General features: G+C 40.7%; 1 protein-coding gene across 5 annotated transcripts in view; it reads right to left on the reverse strand.

Moving 5' to 3' along the window:
* Nucleotides 1-21,451, reverse strand: part of asic1c (acid-sensing (proton-gated) ion channel 1c) — a 92,735-nt gene that overhangs the window by 17,905 nt on the left and 53,379 nt on the right. The window contains exon 1 of one of the 5 annotated variants that reach the window (XM_053438497.1): nt 11,811-12,411. The exons of the other annotated variants lie outside the window; for them this stretch is intronic. Coding sequence (XP_053294472.1) covers nt 11,811-12,335 — 525 coding nt within the window. The 5' untranslated portion in view covers nt 12,336-12,411. Of the gene's footprint in view, nt 1-11,810; nt 12,412-21,451 lie in introns of those variants that run through there. 5 annotated transcript variants of the gene reach the window in all.

The raw sequence follows: 21,451 nt of genomic DNA on the forward strand, positions 1-21,451 counted from the left end.
TGATCCAGATGACCCGCTGCGGTTTGGACTTGTCCGGAGAGAAGACAAACCTTAAACCATGGATCTTGGTCCTCGTTATAAAAGCCACTGTGATCTCTTTCATCGTTGTTTTCAGCGAGCCGGACTCGTTGTGGCTTTGAGGAATTGTTTCCTGGGCATCATTTAGTTTCTGTGGCCCCAGGGCGATGGATTCGGACGTGGGTGCTTTGACCATAATTGCTTGAGCCGAGGCAGGTGGTTATTTAGCAGACGCAGTTTCTCAGTGGCCCACCACAGACTTCCCTCATTCACACACTGTGGCTCTCCCCACAACCATCTCCAGGCTTATTTATCAAAAAATGTCCAGGTAGCAGCGAAGTCCTACTATTCAGGCTTGTAAAGGTATCAACAAAGGAGGTGTGGTCCTTAGGGGAGGTAAAATTGATTTACATAATGATTCCTTTATGAGAGAAACAGCTGAATCACTCCATTAACAAAAACCATCAAGCGTAACCATCACCAGTCCTTCATCAATATATAAATGGCCGTGAAAATTGCAGAGGTAGGCGACGGCTTCACTCACAGAGGCAATCACTTTTGAAAATCCGGTGAGGCTTACCCCTGTTGCTCAGATCTTTCACTCCTCCATCTCCCTCTCCAGTGCCAGACAATACTTGCAGATTTCGCTGGGTTCTCTCTTTGTGCCGTTGTTCCCCCGAAATACAACTCCTCCCTTTTCCCACAGATTGAAGAGATGCTTTTTAGTCCATTGACTTGCAGCCTGCAGAAAGGAGTAGAAAGCTTGTTGCCCCTCTACACACACTCTCTCTACAGTCGAATGGAGAATGAGGTGGAGCCAGTGGATAAAATTGTTTTCCTCCGGTGATGAAGTAGACCTCCAACGGTACAGAGAGGCGGGGGAAGGTATCAATCAAAGTGGAAATAATTGTGATAAAGAAATTGTCCAACCTGAAAAAAGGATGAAGTCTGAAATTTTTTATTTTTTTAACTGCAGCTCAGTCATGAATCAATATATATATATCTATATAGATATATATATATAAATGATAACTGAGGGGAGGCAGCTCGTATGAGAAGTACACGGCAAAATGCAGTTGCGGTGAGAAATACGCCGTTATAGAGCATTTTCTAGTTCTTCTTTTTTGCCAGTTTCAAATATAATTTCAGGAATGTAGCGTAATGAAGTCTGAGATTCTGCGGCATGCAGATGTGGCACTGGCTGATATTAAAGGTGCTTTGCTCCACTTGTGTGAGCAAATCAGAGGATTCAGCTTGGCACAGAGCTCAGCTTCATACCGAGAAGATTTTTTTATTATGTTAGCTGGAATAACTCCAGTTTGTAATGTGAATATTGGCGCGGTAACCTGATCACAGCTGTGGTGATATATGGCTTTAGAAACTGATTCACAAAAGTGGAGGAATAAACGTATTTCCAGGAGAGGGGATCATTTTGGAATTACATGCATTTGACTATAATAAGTGGATTTGATCCAGTTTAAATATGAGCAGAAATACGGTGGAAATGACTTGTAGGCGATGGAGTCTGAATTTAACCAACTGGATCGATGTACACATGTCAGGGATTGCCTGAACTGATGTTTCGGTGTCCAACATTTAAATATTTAAAGCTGCAGCTATACAGACCTGACAATGAGGCGATGAATACAAGTCTTACGGAATATTGCCCTACTTTTTGTTGTAGGGATTATAAGGGTTGATATGAATTCTGCGTCTACGCCCAATATGAATATGTACATAAACATGGATGATATGACGGCTCCCCAAAAGTGAAGCCAAAGCATCTTGATCGCCACCTGATGGCTGGCTGCCGTATTGGTCATGAACCTTGCCTCCTCTGTTAGTTGATGGGACATGGGCCTCACTAAATGGTCAAAGTATACGTCAAACAGATTTTTCCTCAAAGATGAGACTAACTCTCGATTGATCAATGCAGGTGTCTCAGCAGGACGTTGTTTCGGCAGAATATGGCTTCACATGAAGTCTTCAGCTTTCATATGTGGGATATTTTGGCCTCGTTTCTGGACAGTGGGAGGAAGTGGAAACTCGTCGCCCATCTTAATACACAATCTAGAGCTAGTCAACTGTTAGCTTAGCATAGGCTGGAAGCAAGTGAAAACAACTAACACGGCTCTGCACTGCACCAAAATATTTCCCCAGCACATGACTCCCTTTTCAACAGCAGTATCCCTATTTATGTATGGACGAATCGCACAAGCAATAACGTTTTAATTAGCGAGCATTAGAGGTGCAGGAGGGGACCGGCCAGCCCAGCTGTTTCACTCTTTATGGTCTTTTAAACTGACCTAATAGTCTTTAGATTCATGTACAGACCTGACAGAGGTGTAAATTTTCTCAATTATTCTAAGCGCAACGCAAATAAACATTACTAAGTATTGCTCTAAGACCAAGTAGGGTAGAGTTATGAATATAAAAATCAACTGAAAAAAACGTTGCTCTTTTTGTTTACCGTGAGAGGAAACTGTTTTCTTTTCTTCTCCCTTCGCTGCCGTTTTAAAACCATCGGGCTGCTTTAAAATGTAATCACCACCGATTTATCCCTGATGCCTTTTTCATTGACAAGTTTTGTCCTATTAAATTACAGCTCTGCAACTTAAATGCCAAGATTTCATCACACTGGAGTAATATAATAATAAAAAAAACACCACTATGCGATAGTGTTAAAGGAGGAGAAGTGTGCACTGCAAAAAGGAGGAGTGTGATTAGAAGGCGAGAAATGTAATTGAAGTCCATTATAACCTGCTGGGACACACGTTCAGTATTCCCATGTGAATGTCACTCAGCACAGGAGGATAAATTCTATAAAATGCCTTTAATAGAATTACTAGAAAGTCAAACTGCAGACTTGGGTTGATTTAAAACAGTGCATCTTCTTTTGCTGCAAATTGCTATTTGGCCCAATTTTTTTTTTAATAAGATGATTATATCAAAACATTTCAATTAATTTCAAGTCAATTTAATTGCAACCAAAAAAAATTATCCGCTCATAACAGAGGCAGTTAAACAATGCAGAGCCGTGCTCTGTGTTCAGAGGTTAACGGTCTGATAACATTAATGAATGTCTTGATGCTGACAAATAAAAAGAAGCCAAAGTTAAAGTTCCAGTTGTTTTTCCCTCTGTCAAAATTCAGGGCAACATGATAACCTAATAAATTGCCTGAGCACAAATCCCCCCCCCCCCCCCCCGACATACAGTTACTGTATGTCATGTCTGCAAGATGCTTATATCTTCCATGCAGCCTTTATAGCCCTTTTTGTTTGAACCTGTTTATTCTTGAGATAGGGTTTGTTGATTGAAGGATTTTAAAGCAAACAAAGAGCTTGGGGTTTTGCATTAGCGACAAATAACAAACTCAGTTTAGGACCAAATAAAGCAACATAAAGAGAGGACAAATCTTATTGCTGCATGAGCAACAGGCGAGTAAATAACGCCAACAATACCAGCTTATCAGGGCTGGCTAACTGGTTTCTCCTCCTATTGACCAGCTGCATCAATTTCCTCTATTCTTGGTTTCTTTGGAAAATCTGTCAATAGATATGAGGCACATTTAAGTGGTGAGTTAATTGCTTGAGCTCATTTGTCCTATACAAGCCCAGTGGAGGCTAAGGGGGCTGGGGTGGGGGGGCGGCTTTCTCTATCTCCGAATGCTCCCTCGTCAGCAGTTTGAACCGAATCGCAATTTCATCACTTCGCATCTTCATGGGTCTGGTACTGGCAACGCAGGAGAATCACCATTAGTCTTTTGAACATGTGCTCTCTGCAGCAGCCGCTCTCCACCCATATGTACTGTGGGTTGTGCATTCAGCAACAAATATAATGTGTTTGTCAATATTCTGCACCTGAATCATTACTTTATTATCATTATAAATTATCAACAGGACTGGAGATGCATGCTGAACATTCATTTGACAGAAAGTGAATGTGCTGTATATCAATAAAAAAAAAGAGCTGTTGAGGTCTATTATTCTCCTACTAAGAATAGTAATGAAAACCATAAAATAACCAAACATTAACTATTTTTGCCACTTGGGGGCAGTGCAGCTATCTGAAAACGCTGCATCTCTGATATATCATTAACTCATAATGTTGCCATAGCCAGCAGTTACTATTTTTTTCTTTTTAATAAATGTGTTTTTACTGGGCTATGAGTCTGAACATCAGTTTTGAGTCACCTTATAACACTGATTCTTATACAATGACATTCTTACGTAGGCAGAGAGAGAGAGAGAGAGAGAGAGAGAGAGAGAGAGAGAGAGAGAGAGCTCTACAAACTGCAATTAAGAGAACACCTGCAGATAGAAAAAACATGCAAATAGAGACAACACGTCGGATTCAGAAAACATCTTCATCAATTTGACGACATGTGCGCTGCAAAAAGTCTCAACACGTGCAAACACAGAAAAACGCTGCAAATGGCATTGAACTAGAGCCGGAAACATTTCCAGGGTCGTCAAATAGATGATGTTTTCTTAATTCTCACATGTTTTTTTAATAATTGTATGTGTTCTATTGTTCAGTGATTAATAGACAGTTTATTATGACATTATTGGAATCTTCTTGTCATTGTACGCAACAGAAGAAATTGCCGATAGAAGCTAAATGCTCTGATGAGCTGAGGTAAACTGATAATAGCTCTTTTCAACTATTTTCACATCGAACATAATCATTTCTCCATTGTTAATATAAATAATGAGTGGAATATGCTCGAATGAAGTTCTACCAATGTACTGGTACATGTTTATTTTCTTCAGTAGAATCAATGACCTGCTGGAGTATGGATGAAAGAACAAGGCAGTGAACTGCCAACCTGTGTGAACATTAATTCTGTATATTTCCCCAGCACCTATATTATTGGAAACAACCTCTACAGCTGTATGAAGTCTGGAGGTTGGAGGTTTTTCCAATTCACTCTATGAAATTGGGAAACAGCAAATTTTCCCAAACTGGTGCAACACTCTGCAATTGTGTTTCTGCACTGCACTGTTACACAACTTTACTCTCGCTAACGTTTCCAAAACTTGTTTATTTTTTAAATCAATTTGCAAAATCACTAATTTAATTAAAATAACTCAAGCACAATGTTGCATTTATGGAAGAATATAAAGCGCTTGGGGCAAAACTTAATGATCTCTCCTCTCTATAAAATGACTGGCCTCCTTTTTTGAAAAGACATTTGTGCTGCTCCCAGGCTGTCATTGTTATCTTCCAAACACGTTTCATCTTTGTCTCAGTATTCAAGCATGTAATTAGAGAATCATGGCGCAATAAAATTTATCAAGCAGAAATACAGAGCAGCTGATTGCAGTTTGATGGAAAAGAAAAGAAAAGAACTATTTAAAGACCTTCAGTTTTTTTTACATATGAGACTATACTTTGGACCGTGAGACTGACGGGAAGTGACACTAACCATCCTCTTTTATGTTGAAGCTCAGCTGAGTCCCAAAGGTCTCATTAGAAGAGTTTTAACTGAGGGAAGGGAAGAGCTCCTTCAAGGCCCGGTGAGAATGGTCAGCACCAAATGAAATCCTTGCAGCAATTAGATGCACATCCGAAACACACCCTGCTCAGACAGGGCAGAGACAAAGACCAAAGCAATGAAATAAATAAAATAAACCTGTTTCTAACCTTAATGTCCACTGAACAGAGTGGTCGACTCATGAATTAATGAACATTTTTAATAAATGGTGACCGTCTTAGTATTAGATGATATATGTACATATATATAAATATATATATATATGGCATATACATGTACATGATGACAAAGTGAATATATTTGGCGTTTGGACAGAAAAGAAGCAATTTGATTGCTACATCGGATTAACATGTAATTGAGACATTTTTCACATGACATTTATATACTGAATAATTAACTGATGAATCAATAAATAATCATTCAAAATGATTAAACATATCATTAATAAAAATGTTAGCTGCAGCTATTAGTGAATGCTTATTAAAAATACATGAGCATAAGAGCCGCAGCTCCTGATTGTCTTCATTATTGAATAATCTGGTAATTACTGTCTTTCTTAATCAGCCATTTGTTTTGTCTTTAAAATATCAATCAATAGTCATGATCATTTTTCCAGTGCCCAGGGTAGCATCTTCTAATTCATTCAAATTCCGGACCACAAAGATCATCACCTTAATGCTTTTTAATCTTTATTATAATTCATTCACTGATTAATCAACCTAACATTATAGCTCTTAGTAAAAAGCTTGTTTTTTGGTTCTATTCTTAATCATTTATAGAAATGTGAGTGCAATTCATGAGATTTGATGGTCTAGACCAAATTATATATATATAGATATACAGTTCATACACTGGCTGGTTTTAGTATTACATTTTCCACCTAAAAACCTATGAGGCCCTGTAATATTTAAAGCTTGAATAAATTTGGTTGATTTGGTGAATATTAAAATAATATTCCACATAAATTAAATTGAAACTTCTGAACAGTGAGTTTGGGATTCCTGGCGGAGATACTTAACATGCAGCACACTTACATTCACATGAAAACTTTACAACTTTACTTCCTGTGAATTCCCAGACCGAAAAAAAAAAAAATCAAGTTGGAAAAGAGGCTGAGAGGAAGTGTTGTGATACACTGTGATTTAAAATGACCTACAGACTCACAGACTGGAAGAAAGACGGGAGAAAAACCCCACACAGGTCTGTCACTCTGGTGGACAGGCAGCTTCTTTAGCAGAGGGAGACATCTTGTGGCCTGACTCTAAATGAAACTAACCTCCTACTGACTTGGAAAAGAAAAAGCAGCAGAGCCACTCAGTATGCTGCACGGGTAATGCAAGGGAAGCAGGAATGGATTTTTAGCTAAGAGAGGCTTATACTGTGAAAAAAAACCATATAAAATTCATCAAAAGGAGAGAAATATTGGCATGTACTTTGCAAGAAAAATAAATAAATAAAGCAACCCCCCAAGCCGTTTTTGGCAGAGAGCGCATTCAAAATATTACACTTAAAAAAAAAAAAAAATCCTTTCCTATAAGTGAGGTATTCTTGAGTTGCTGCAAGGTGTTCTTTCAGGTTCGGTAATGGGAAAGGCAGGACAGGAAGGAGTGTTACTTATTTGAAATCTACAGTCGCTGTGAACATCTCTGACGCAGCATGTACTGTACCCCCCCCCCCCCCCCGGCAGAGGAGGGCAGGTGCAGTCTGTATCAATGAAAAAAACAGATGAAGTCGGCTACATCTGCCGTCCGTCCTCTTTGCACCGTCCCAGACAGAATCCAACTAAAAAAAACATAAGTGCGCTGTCACTCAAGCTTTCAGTCTGCAGCCTGCAGTTAAAATTTGATAAAGTCACAACTTAAATTTCCTCACCGGCACTTTAATTTGCAAGGATAATCTGTTTTTTTTTTTTTGGGTGCATGTTCTCATCTTGTTTGCTCAGCTGGAGGCTTTTGAATCCATTTTGCATGCTTGCCCAGAAATGAAGCAAAGTAAGCACTTGCCGCAGCTTTGCATACAGAGTTTTTCCACTGTCAGGTAAACACATTATCAATTCAAATCGCATCCTTAAATATCTGCCGGGCTACACAGGCTACATCCCTCCTCCCAGCATTTAAATTAATGTCGTTAGAGGATGTACATTTAAAACACTTCAAAGTGGATTACGTCGTCAAAAAAAAAGAAGCCTTGCAATTTCAAACAAATGTGTCAAGTCTTGTTTCCCCTGTACAGTGATACGTGATGTCAAAGTCTCAGTTTACTTGAAAGATGAGGAGCAATACAATACTTCGGAAGAAGCACGCCATTGCTTTTATTAGCTAAGAGAGCAGAATATAGATCCGAGAGGCCATTAGTAGAAACAAAAGCTAAAAATGGAGTTGACAGGCAATCCAAAGATCCAGATGACATGTGCATTAAAACCATGAGTCATTTCAGCCTCATCCTCTTCAAGTCAAACAATATAACTTGGATTTTAACAGGTAGGATACATGGTTTTGTTTGGATGCCACATCAAAAAGCTGGTAATATACAACATAATGGCACTCTTGGTTTTGGACAGTGCCACTGTTGTGTCCGGTGTCTCCACCTAACAAGCTAATTAACTTAAGAGGTTCTGTCAACTGGCACCCCCAATGTCCGCCTTTGGCAGGATCCGCTCCGCGATGTGCAAGTCAGCGAAAAGCATCCCTGTTATGAATTCCTTTACAACTCCTCTTCAGCGCCATTGATCGCACCGCCGATACTGCACTTACGGTAACACCGGCTCCCACACCGGCCTTTACTGACACTGAGTAATGGAACAAACACATTAAGTATTTGCTATTTGGCCTGTCATCTACGCTCGCCGCCTCAGATTTGTTTATTTCATTGTTTGCACTGTGGAGCTGTATTTCATCTCACCGCCCCTCCAGCTTCATGCTCGAGGCAGGGCTGTAATTTTGTGCTCCTTCACACACCTCTTCCCTTCATCTCTCCTAATGCTTCCAGTTGTGCATCGCGGCGCTGGCTCGCCTCCAAAGCAGGCTGAATCACAATGATGGTGTCAGTCCTCGGCCGAGTCCCACCTCAATCTAAGCACAGCACAAGCTCCTTTACCTCTCCCCCTCCTCCACTCCCTTTTATTCCTCTTAATCCTAGCTCTCTCCTTCAACTCTAGTTCTTGCTTTTCAGCCGCTCTCCATCTTTCTTGTATAAGCCACTTCTCTTCTGCTACTGTCTTCCTTCCCCCTATCTCACACAATGCCTATTTTCTGTCTCTGCAGCCTCATTGTTCCTGAGCAGGCCTGACACTCAATCCTGACATCTGCTTCCTTCGCTCACCTTTCCTCTTCTCTTTGCTCACCACAGCCAAACGCAGCCTGCAGACTACACTGCAATGAATCACACCGCATCCTGGTTCGGGTTTGGCAGAGCCTGAACAAATCTCCCTGGAACACCGCAGACAGGCCATAATGTAATATTAACAAGGCCGAGCTTTGGTTTCAACCCAAGCTGATACCCTAACAGGAAGTTCAATCACAACACGTGTTATTAACAGTAAATGGATAAACGTGCCGCGATCGAGTCCCGGCACTGGCACTGACTCACTTGAAGCACTGAGCCAGTGATCGATTGAAATGATATTGCAGCCAGCTCAGCATGCATCCTGCATACACACTGACAAATGATTTATTCGGTCAGAGCCCATCTCGCAGGTTCAATGCAGAGACTTGGGCTGAGTTGAGGTGTTTACGCCTGGAGTATTAATGAGGCAATCAATCACACGCCAGTTTACAGAGAGTGTGTATGGCAACAACATGGTGGCACGAGTTTAATTCTGATTTCTGATAATGAAATAAAGCCTCCACTGAGAAGATGATCTGGCCAATCAGTAATGTTGAAATCTGTTATTACAGAATTGGTCACATCAATACATTTATAGTCTTGCAGAGAGAGAATTGGAGGAAAGCTTGTTAGCACGGTCCACTCACAGATTAATACAGGGACCTTCAAGGGTTGCTGTATATATTTATAGCACAGGGAAGAAAACTTCCAGCATCTACCATCTGCCAACCTTTTAATATCGGAGCCTCGTTCTCCTCCACTGAGTTACAGCATCCTCTCTTCCCAAAAGTAGATTTCATTACTTTATGCAGGGGGAATAATTGCTCGTGGGGGCCCTGACATTTCCTCTCTTCTTTCTCAGTACTGCCGCACCCACCGCTCATTAGCTCAAACATCTGGTTTGTCCTATTAGAAGTAGGCATGCCGAGTTTCTTATGCCAGTATTTATCTGTCTGACTTTGAAACAAAATTGCACATTGACAAACACAGACACATAAATAAAGAAATAAAAAATATGTCAGAGAATAAGCTCTAGAGGTGACATGTTATTCTGGGAGGGAAGGAAGGATACCAGTTTATTTATTAGATCATAATAATTACAAGTGCCTAGCTAAAGTAAAATGTCTCACTGGAGACATTTGAGCGATTTTATGAAGATATTTTCTCAAATTTTCCCACATCCAGGGAAGTGATCCTTCAGTGTTTTCTAGACGTCGTGTGAGTCATCATGCAGTGATGTTGCTGAAGTACATAATGGGTAATCACAAACCCATCACATCTCCACTCCTGTGAGAGGAGCTGCCTCTGAGCCTCCCACAGTAAGATCAGCAGGCCGAGGAGGGGGGGATTCAGGCAGCTCCATGAATCTTTAATTAGTCCCCTCTATACTTAGGGCCCCAGAGCATCTCCAGTTTCTGACATTTAGCTGAAATTTGCCCTTTGTGCGTGGGGATGAGACGGAGCCAAGGTCACCTGACTGACCACAGCGATATCAAAATCTGCCTTTATAAGCCAATATTTTCCATTTAGTCTTTTGAGCATTTGAGACGAATCCAATGCATCATTTACAAAAACAAGTCAACAGTTTTCTAAAAGTAGACGTCTGGTTAGGTTTGGACTGAACAGCCAAACCTCATTTTTCAAGTTAAACCATTGTCTCTTATACAAAATAATAGCAACGCCACTATAGAACTAGTAAATAATTAATATAAAATCATTTGCCTCAGTTTCCCTGCTGCTGGTTTTCAACGAAATTGTGCGGCATGACAAGCCCAACCCGGCGCTGGGCTTTCATCCTTCAAATCAATGGCCCATTTCATCGAAATACAATCCTTCCCCTGTCTGTGCAGCAGGACGATTAAGTTCCATTCAAATTGTGCTGACATGATTTTATCTCTGTGATAGAGGCCTGGAAATCGAGGCGAAAAGAATGTGGGTTTAACTAAAATGTAAAACCATGAGGTAAGAAAAGAATGACCCTTTGAATTAAGAATATGAGACATTATGCGTTTTGATTTTGTGAGATCGTGTGAGGCTTACCACTGGAACATACGGTGCCATTGGAAATTATCATTCTTATGAGGTTTTTGCAAAGAAAAGCAAAACTAAAATCTCTACTGGTCTCTGAAAACAGCATATGCTTGCTTCATAATGCATGAAGTCGGGGGGAATTTGCTGAACCATATGGCACCTCAGTAGTTTCCACATTTCTGAGGACATTTTCAGGGATGTAACTCTCATTTCTCCTTCAAGGAAAAATGACTATGAATAGTCACAAAATGAAGAATTTGACACAGCATACAAATTTACATCACCTTAAAAGGGAAATATCTTGCTATTATTGATCCTAGCTCTTGTTAACAGAGATTAAACATTGCTTTATTAGTATTCCTCGGGAATTGTTACTCTGTTACGTCCCCATACCTGTTGTTTCCCCCTAGAGCTACATAATATTTCCACAAACATAATATACTTTTTTTTTTAATGAAGGATTACAGGACCATTACTGAAGAGACGATTAAGAAATGACAGCCTAATTGTGATGTCTCTTCCCTAATGATAACTGATGATGTGTTTATTTTCTCACGACAATGCTCTTCTTACAGCAGTTCTTTCACGTCTCCCGGGGTTCAAAATAATAAACTCACTCATATTTCATTTCCTCATGGGCAGAATTCAAATTGCAGCTTTATAATAAACAGCTCAGGATCGTTTGTGTTGTTGCCAGAGTCTTATTCAAATCTCACATTAAAGCTTTTTCTGTAGTGAATATGAACATTTCTTTTTGTTCAATAGCTTAGTTTAGATGTTTTTGATAAATATTTAATTAAAGCATTTAACCCTAACCATTTATCCACAAGACATATTCTTAGCTGTAGTAAGATTTCTTCGTGTTTTCCCTTTAATGTTTCTGATGTAGTTTACACAGATTTCCCCCGAGGCTTCATCCACAGAAGGAACTGTACTCACTGTAGTAAAGTTCTCTGGGCCGCAGTCCTTGCCTCTGTATTTGCAGTCGAGCAGCATTTCCTCAATGTTGTGACTGGTCCTCTGCACAAACTCCAGCATGTTGAAGGTCTTGGTGGGGAAGAACTTGCTGTCGTCCGTCGGCTGCCCCAGAGCGGCCATGAAGTCATCAAAGTCGCTCTGCTCCACGCCCAGGAGCCCGGCCATCCAGAACATGTCGTTTCTACGTATCTGAGACTTTCGAAAGCTGTTGTAGTTGCACATGGTGATGGCGGGGAAGAACATGAAGGGACTGTCCATTTCATCGAGGATGGTGACATGGGGATACTGGTAATACTCGATGATACGGTCGGCCACTTGGTAAAGGAAGATGGAAAGGGAGGAGCTGAATGCGGCAGCCCAGAGCAGCCGTCGTAGGGTCACTCCACCGGGCAGGAAGATGTGGCTCAGGCCGTGCAGGGTACAGTTCGCCCCGTACACGGTGATGTCTGATGGCGGGCGTGGTGCCTCCTCCTCTGGGGATCCCATTTTTCGCCAAAAGGTTTGCTGGTGAAGCTCTCTGATTGCTGGATGTGGTCCTGCAGCAGTGTCGACCTGCTGAACACTAGATGTGCACCCAAACTAAATGTACAAGGGAGGCGGGACCGGACAGGGTCTAGTTTCCCCTTCGCACCCGAGGGAGGGGAATGGGTTGGATATCTGGAGCTTGGACGTAGCGATGGAGTGTAACGTCAACCAATCCTCGCTGAGATCCTAGAGGGCACATTGAATTCTTGAGATCCGGTTTCATTCGGGAAGTAAGACCTGATCCAACAGTGGATAGTGGTGCATAGATCAAAATCAAATACCAGAGAAACTGAAGCATATTTAATTCACTGACCTCTAACATACCCATATTCTTTTATTATTTGAACATTGATTTTTCCAGGGAAGTTTCTGATCACTCATCTGTGTTATTGTGTGAATAACACTGCACCTTGTAACTCAACTTGAAGGATTCAATGCTATATCACACATGTCCGCTCAGTTGCTGGAAACGTGGCCGATACTCTGTTTACCGAAAGTTTACCTGAAGCTGGAAGAAAATGTCAGTAATTACCAATTAGTATCATATTAAGTAACATCGGCAGAGACAAAGCGAGCGCTGCCACAGTAATCTGTTGTTAATCACGGAGAATCCGCACTGAGGGAATGGTTTAGCGCTTTCCTTAATGAAACCTTAACGGATGTTGTGCTGAAAGGCCAGAGCATTACTCACTCACGCTTTCCCTTAGGGTTATTGCAAACAGTGACAGGATTCAAATGTGGCACACTTTATAGTCACGTACAGTAACAAGAGTTAAAGCAGGTGTTTGTCTACTATCTTCAATATCAGCTTTAAATCAATCAAAAGGATCAAAAAACACGTAGAGTTCCTGTCGATCCAACCAGAGCTGATCCCTTTAGTTTGGAGAGCACATCATCTATCCTGCTGCAGTCTCCCTATCATGTGTTTTGCAACAGCATCAATTATTAATGCGTTCTCCTGCATACATTTCAACTCATGGACAGAGGTGTATATTCGCAGGAGGCCGGGCCGAGGTTATTTCAGTCCATCCCGGTGAGCGTCTGTCTCGACTGAGATTGATCTGCTGGAAGCACCAATCATTTCAAGTGAAATTAATAAGTGAACTGATGTCAGGAGTGAAGCAGAGACCACAGCCACTATCAGGACTGTTTCCAGTATTAATCCAACCCAGGGCCGCACAATTAATTTTATAAAAATAATGATCTTGATTCTCGATCACCTTCTGATCGACAGTGATTAATTACGGACAACAGCTGCATCAAAACAAGCGCTCCTACTTTCTCCCAGACAATCTAAAGAATAATCCCTAAAATGCTGCATTTTCTTTGCTTTCTCCCTCAGCCAATGACAATGTGGCTTTACCCCACATGACACAGAGTAACAGAAACCGGCAGAGAGATAGAATGAGCGAGAGACACATTTTTGTTGAGGACGGATCCAGAAGAAACTCCCCTTTGATATTGGGAGAGAATCTGTTTCCTTTCTTTAACCTGTTTTCCTCAAATCTCCCTTTGTCCTTCCTCTTCTTTAATCCTGTGCATAGCTCTAAGCTTAACTTCCTTCACTTCAGCCTGCGGCTCCCGAGTAATTGGCGTGTGTATTTTTATTGATGACTGATTTCCATGTGCTGCGTTGTGTTACATTTGTGATATTTGATCCATAAGCCACTTAAGTCTTAATAAAGGACACGGTGTACTTTCAGAGTTGTTGATGTGCGTTTCATACTGCATTCCAAAAGTGAAAATATTATATATGTAAATCTTCAACATGCACTATAAAGTATTATTTTCTTAGGCAAAGCACGACAAACATTTGCAGATTGAGACGAGCAGAGTGAAGTTTCCATCGAGCCAGTATCGACCCGAGTTGGTTCTGCTTAGTTCTCCACCATCTCTTGAGGGCAACACTTTTAGCTTAATGCTCCACTATGTTCACCAGCAAGCTGCTAATTTTGATTGTGTGTGTAGTTCAGCGCTGGGCGGGAAGAGTTCAGGTTTGTTAATCAGAGCTCTTTCACTGAAAACAGCCGCCTGCTGCTGCTGGGAACGACACTGAGACCTGTGCGAGGGAACCGGCGCAGTTAAGTTGTTGGTCACACAAACAAAACAATTGGGTGAAAGACACTACAATGCCATACAGACCTGAGGTGGACAACAGGTCGATAACTTTCTGTGGGTTTGTCACAAAGAACACCTGCTTTCACCTTTCAATTCCTCTCCTATGTAAAGATATTGATTTCTGCCCCTTCAACAGCTCGTCTAGCTTGTGTGTGTGTCTGCATGAAACACCGAAACAACCCAAACTATCAGTTAATTCATACCAGCCAGAAAGGGGTGGAACATAAACGGTAGGTAATATCATACATTTGAAGCCAGAGCATCTCCATCGCCACCTGGTGGCTAGTTGCAGTATAAAACACAAATCCTGCCTCCTCCATGTTAGTTGATGGGACTTGAACCAAATTAAAAAGTCAAATTACACATCAAATACATTTTTCTCAAAGATTGTTTCAGAAATTGTTGGTAGTTCTTAACACACTGGTGTATGCTCAAGTGCTCTGTTTATCAGTAGATTTCATTTTATTTTGTTAATTGATGCTATAAAAATTTGCTGAAACCTCATGAGTGAGCTGATGATTGGTGTTGCACGTGTTACTGGCTCTGAACATGTTAGTATCATGGGATATTTAGGCTTAATTTCTAGACAGTGGGAGGAAGTTGATACGAGTTGTTCATCCTTACATACATTCTATAGTTTGTATCGATAAGGTAGTGATGATCACGGGGAACATGCAAAATAAATTGGTGGTTTAATGATTTATTAAAAAATAAATAAAAAATATCCAACAATTTCAGTAAATCTTCCTCGAACCGCAACATGTGCTAATGGGACCTTTCGGGAAATGTCCTAGATTCTTGTTTATAATTGGACAGAACATAAACCCATACTAAACTGGCATCAAGCCCTGAGTGAAACACACAGGAAAAAATCATACACTAAACTTTACGGCAGTGACAGTTACTTCAAGAACAAAGTTGCTTTAAACTTCAGTTGAGTATTCAAAAAAAAGTTTGAGATGTCTTTGAAAGTAAACCAACATAGGATAAAATAGGGACCGTGGTGTAATCTCCCTCAGATGCAAAAATGTCAAATAACCGAGAAAAACAATGTCTAGTAAAGTAAAGAAACCTGTTCCCAAGCTTAGAACCTTCAAAGAATGCAGCGCTTTGAACTTCAGCTGCTCTCAAGAGCCCTCGAGTGCTTCTCCTTACTTGAGTGTAAGTAAAATACTCACCATGGAGTAATCTGTCTTTGAGTACAGTAAAGTGGGGAAGTGGTCAGAGTGTATTTCTGTAATTAACAGGTCCACTCTGAGGATAGTGCCAGCCGCGACTCAATCAATACACTGTGGCGTTAGTCCAGCTACTTTACGTTGGGTGGTGTGCTGCCTCAAGAAACCAGCTACTCAGTGCATCATGGATTCACTGTGGCCTGAAACACGTTATTTCCTCCGTACAGAGACGGAGCAGCAGCTGTATTCACAAGAGCCAAGATTACTGACATCTTCAGAGACTAAATGTTCTTTCTCCTCATCCACTTCATATCCTGACTGTCAGAGTCAGGCTGCGGGATGTGGTGGAGGACAGTTATGGGTAAAAATGGCAGAATCCTATTGAGGAATGGAAGTTTGACCTGTCCCTCCTTAAATTGTAATTACCTCTCCTCCGTCACGTTTTCTAGTTCTGCTGTACGACAACAAAGACAACTTGGCCTGCACAGGAAGGTCAGAGTTCAAGAGTAGCTGCGCCGTCCCTGCAGCCGGGAGGGACAGAGTTTCCTGTGACGTCACACATGGACGCCAGCATCCGTCCTTATCATTAAAAGCTCTCGAATCTTGTTCCTGACAGGAAGCTCAGAGGTCAAGAGGGACACGTTGTCCTAGAAAGCAAGTACTCTCCAAGTTCCAAAACTTCAACCGTGTTTTCCCAACTCACAATCTCCTTTTATGTTTACTCCAATCAGACCTCAAACCAAATCAAAGGGACAAGGAGACAAGTGTGAAAGTGCTGAGCTGACATATTAGTTTAATGAAACATTTCACATCATTAGGCCTGACTGAGATAATATGCAAATAACACTCATTAAAATGCAGAGACAGGATGTTGGAATTCACATCAATATGTTTGAAACCAGCCACTTCCCAAACGCTTTCATATTAGAGTTAAAAGTTTCATCTAAGTTTTATTTCCTCCCACCCCTCAAAGGTCAATCACTGGAAAGTCACTGTGAGAATTAAACTTGTACTTGACCTCTGACTTGTTTTGAACAAAGTCTCAATGCAAAGTTTACTAGTGGACTAATCTGTTTTGGACCTTTCAACAACATTCAGCTCCATCAGCTGAGAAAAACCACGAGATATGTTTATAAGAAAGACTCAATAACTAATCTGCTGAAGATTTGATCTATTATTGATTAATCAGTTCATTTTATTCTATAAATGTCAATTAACAGTGACAAATAGTTTCTTTCAACATCCCAAATTAGCCAAAATGTTACCGTAAATGCAAACTACTTCCTGAAACAAAAACACTTGAAACCACTTTTTTCTTTAATCGAATATCTGTCACTTAACTTGACAACATGACAGTTTGGCAATTCTCTGCAAATGCAATAAAAGCATTGCACCGGACCTCCCAAAAGCATTAAGCAGCACAGTATCGGCTGCTCTCCATCTTCACTTCCACTTCATAAAAAGCAGATGAACAGAAATGACAATTTCCAAAATCCTTTTAGATCGCAGCTGGTTTCTCTAACAGCAAGCAGGAAATGGGCAGCGACTAATACGGAAATGGAATATTTCAGTATTGACCCTCACACGAGAGAGTCCTGGATAAACTGGGTATCATAATAGTGAAGGAGAGATGCTGTAGGTTTTGCACTGCAGTGGTTCACACTGTGGGTTTGCTTCACAGGGAGCATGCTCCATGACTTCTTATGTCTTTTGTGCTTGGTGGGAATGAAAGAATCCTACCCCCAGTTTGATTTAATGCCTAATTCCATGCAGACAGTTATTCATCAGGCACAAGCAGAAGCCTCCATACAGCTGCCAAAGTAATCACACTGAATATGAAAGGAAGAGAAATTTCAATGTGGGTACTTCAAAAGAACCTTTCAAAAATTAATTTCTGTCCATCTAAGACGGCAATTAGCAGTGAGTACGGTTAAGGGAAATAAAAGGTGACTCCCTCCCCCCCCTCCTCCTCCTCCAGTCCGTTTAAAAGAAGAGTTTGGAAACAGAACAGCTCTCTTCAGAAGGAATTCTTATCGAAAATGACATTCACATGCACACGGTGTCCTTGAAGCCTGCAGACACCTCGACTCTTTAAAGTGGGAACTTTGCAGAAGCAGATTGTACAGGTTTGTCTTGGTGACAGGGAGCTGAAGCACCTCTCCAGCAAAGGAATCATATAATTTGTCAATGTCAAATATTATTTTGTCCCCCCCCAAAAAAAAGCTAAAGAGAAAGAAGAAACAATCTGATCTGCGATGGAGACAAACGATAACTCGACCTTCAAATAGACGTCAAGATTAACCTCGTTTTCTGGAGACGCACATTAACATTTTGATATTTGAAGCTGGAGCTCAAACTAAATGTGCCACCTCAAGATGTAATTTAGATACTGGTGCCTCTGTTGATCTTTGGCTCACGATAATGAGTCACACTTTCCCCCAGGGACAGCCGGATACTATAAGACTGCTCCCTGTGAGCTGCTGACTTGGTGGAATTTGTGCTAGATGGTCTTGTTGGAGCTTTAACACCCAAATCAATGCTGTTTCCATGTCGCACTGAAACCAAAGACGTGCTCCCAGGATATCATAATGACCAGTGACCCCCTCCTTCCTCGCTGAGTGGAGGAGTGACAGGATGCCACTTGAGATAAGAACTTCAGTGCTGTCTCCAGGTTTAATAGAAATATATTTCACAGTAAACTGGAACTCTGAAGAGACAACATCCACTGAGGTAAATGCTGGACTCCCTGTTGCATTACTGCATTAAACAGAAAAGAGCAGGAATGCAGAGGTTCTTGTTAAGTCTGCTAAGAACCAAGTTTCACCTTGACAGAGATTATTAGACAATAAAAAAGCATGGACTATAATTATCAACGATGGAAATAGAAGTGTAATAGAATACCTTTTTGTTATCCTCTACTTTCTATAATTATAATTATATTATAATAATTATTATAGTTTTTGTAATCCAGTTTTAAATTATTACTCCCTCTAATCTATTCAATTTTTTTAATTTGAATGTTTGTATCCTTGTCGGTTATTAACCTTGTCGGTCGTTTTGTAAAAAATAAGTATTTTTAACTGTTTTTCACAGTAAGATTCATAAGCAGATAGAATTTGCTCAGTTGTCATGGAGATGATTCAGTGTTTATCACGACCTCAGACACATGGATATATAATAACAGGTGTTACAATCCAGAAATGGCCAGAAGGTAGACCTTGAGTTGTTTTGTGAAACGAGTACAGATGTATTTTTATATGAAACTCATGCCATTGCTTCTCATTTGGAAAAAAAACAGTATCGTTCTCTTCCTGCTTGACAATCCCGATGAAAACGTGCTTCTTGTTTTACCGATTGATGGAATACATTCCATCTTTTACCACTTGTCATCATAGCCATAAGCAGTTTGATCCATTTAGACGACACAAGTGGTTTTCAAGGAATGCTGATACAATCCAGCAAACTGGAGTATTTATCTTGAGGATCAGCTCTGCAGCCTGATGTCCGCCCTGACTTTGCACTGCCGCACAAGGTCAACTAACCGGATTAGCAATGATAGTTGAAGGAAGGCAGCACACAGTTCTCGTGAATGCAGAATTACTCCACTTCTCATTTATGCCTCGGTGTAAAGTTTGCATTGAAAACAGAAGCTTCAGACTCACTCCCACAGTCATTCAGTAAAGCAGCTAGGACCTGCTTCGGACCAATAAATACAGTGGTGGAGGGTTGATTGTTTTGTTGGAAGCAAAAGGAAAAAAAAACTGTGCAGGAAGATGGAATAACCGTGAGAGGTGTGACATCGCTCTGACGCGTCATCCTCTCCGCTGCTGTCGTCTCCCTGAGGGAGATTGGCAGAGCAAGGGCTGACACCTGACCATTGTTCTCGGTGGGTTTACAGACTGGAGAGGAAACAAGTGGACGTGACTAAATCTTGTTCAGTGCAATAAAGACGAGATGAGGCCACGAGGACTCTGGATAAACAAAGACTAAAGACTAAACGTCCATGCAATAAAGAGTAAAGGCTGATTTTGAAATCTTAATTTTTTCACTGATCTCCAAAGCCACACTTCTAGAGAGTTATGTCCCCTCACAGCAAGAGGGTTCCTGGTTCAAATCCCAAAAGGATTTTGTATGTTCTTCCTGAGTCTGCCATATGGTTTTCTCCGAATACGACAGCTTCCTCCCACAGTCCAAGACGTGCAGATTGACATTAGGTTAATTGGAGACTCTAAATTTACCGTAGGTGTGAATAGAGAGTGAATGGTTGTTTGTCTCTATGTTGGCTGCAGCTGCCACTGCAACCCTCAAAGAATAAGCTGTATAGAAAATGGCTTGATGGATTTTTATAAAAACATGTTGAATGGATTATGTCCAATGGAGTTTGTGTGTCTAAAATCCATATTTGTTTTGGTAAATAAAGACAAAATAAAGAATGAACCAGTCCGTCTTCTTTCCCCATACACGTTAATATTTACTACGAAAAATCAGTTTTCAACCTTTTGCGTTTACTGCTAAACATAACCGTGAAATTGCAAACTGTATTTCAGCTGCTTTGAAGGAATATTGTACAGTAGGGAAAACAAATGCTTTTCTGGTACAATGAGCATGCATGAAAAAAAAAAGACTTACAATATTTGCTCCTGCTCCTGTTTCATTTCTTTGAATACCCGAGAGCAAGGGGACCTGGGTCCATTAACCCTACCATATAGAATGGATTGTGTAAAGTTACTGCTTCTTTATACATCATCTAATGGAAAGAAAACACTATTAACAGATATCTGATGTTTTAACACAATCCCAGTTGGTCCTATAGGATTCTAGGAAGTAGTGGGTGAGGTGAAGGTAAACTTGAGTTTATTTAACTCAGCTCAACTTTTAAATGTAAAGTAAAAACTTATATTTCTACAGCATCAAGGCTGAATTTGTTTTAAACTTCTTAGTCTCTGAATGTAAGTCGGTCAAAACGTATTTTAGAAATTAATGTCCAGAAAATTGTGTCTAGACATTTTTGCCGTAGGCGAATATCGGAGTCGGACGTGTTCACAGCAACAAGAGATCGTTCAGAAAATTCCGGGAAGGGTTTGCGCTCGGGAGAGTTATGAGGGAGGCAGGACAAGAAATATAAATTCAACTGCAGAGATCGTAGGTTTTTGTTTGGAGCACGTCGCCTGGCAGGTCAAATTCCAGAAAATGTCTGGAGCAACCAACCAGGATACAGCCCTTCAGTGCGTCTTTGTGTGGACAGATGTCGTTGATCTAATGTTATAATAACCAGTGAGTCACACCCTCAAGATGTAGATGGGTGTCACTGCTCGTGTTTTCATCACAAGATGGCCTCTGATTTATGTTCCCCCGAGCACTTTTATCTCCCTTATTAAACCTGTGACTATTTATTACTGCACTGAAATAAAAATAACATTTATTCCTTCTTTTATTTCTTGTCAATATTACCTTTTTATATGATCTCGTTTCAATCTATATTTTATCTCCTGTTTGTTTTACTCTCCTCGGTGATGAGAAGATCCCCCAAAAACTTGCCCACTCGTCCATGCCCTTCACAAACTCCTTATTTACATATTTGAGATGATGTGTCTGTTTGCTTTAATAAAGCTCAGAAGCTCATGAGCGCCGTCCTGCTCCGAGCCCGGCAGACGAGGACATGGTGTGTAAACAACACACTCAAACCAATTACATCCTTTTTGTTTATCTGACAGGCAACTTTAACCTGAGACGTGAATAAATGAGCACATACTGTTGAGTCGGCTCTGGAATCAATGGTATTAA

Source organism: Pleuronectes platessa, chromosome 13 (genome assembly GCF_947347685.1).
Source record: "Pleuronectes platessa chromosome 13, fPlePla1.1, whole genome shotgun sequence".
Lineage (NCBI taxonomy): Eukaryota > Metazoa > Chordata > Actinopteri > Pleuronectiformes > Pleuronectidae > Pleuronectes > Pleuronectes platessa.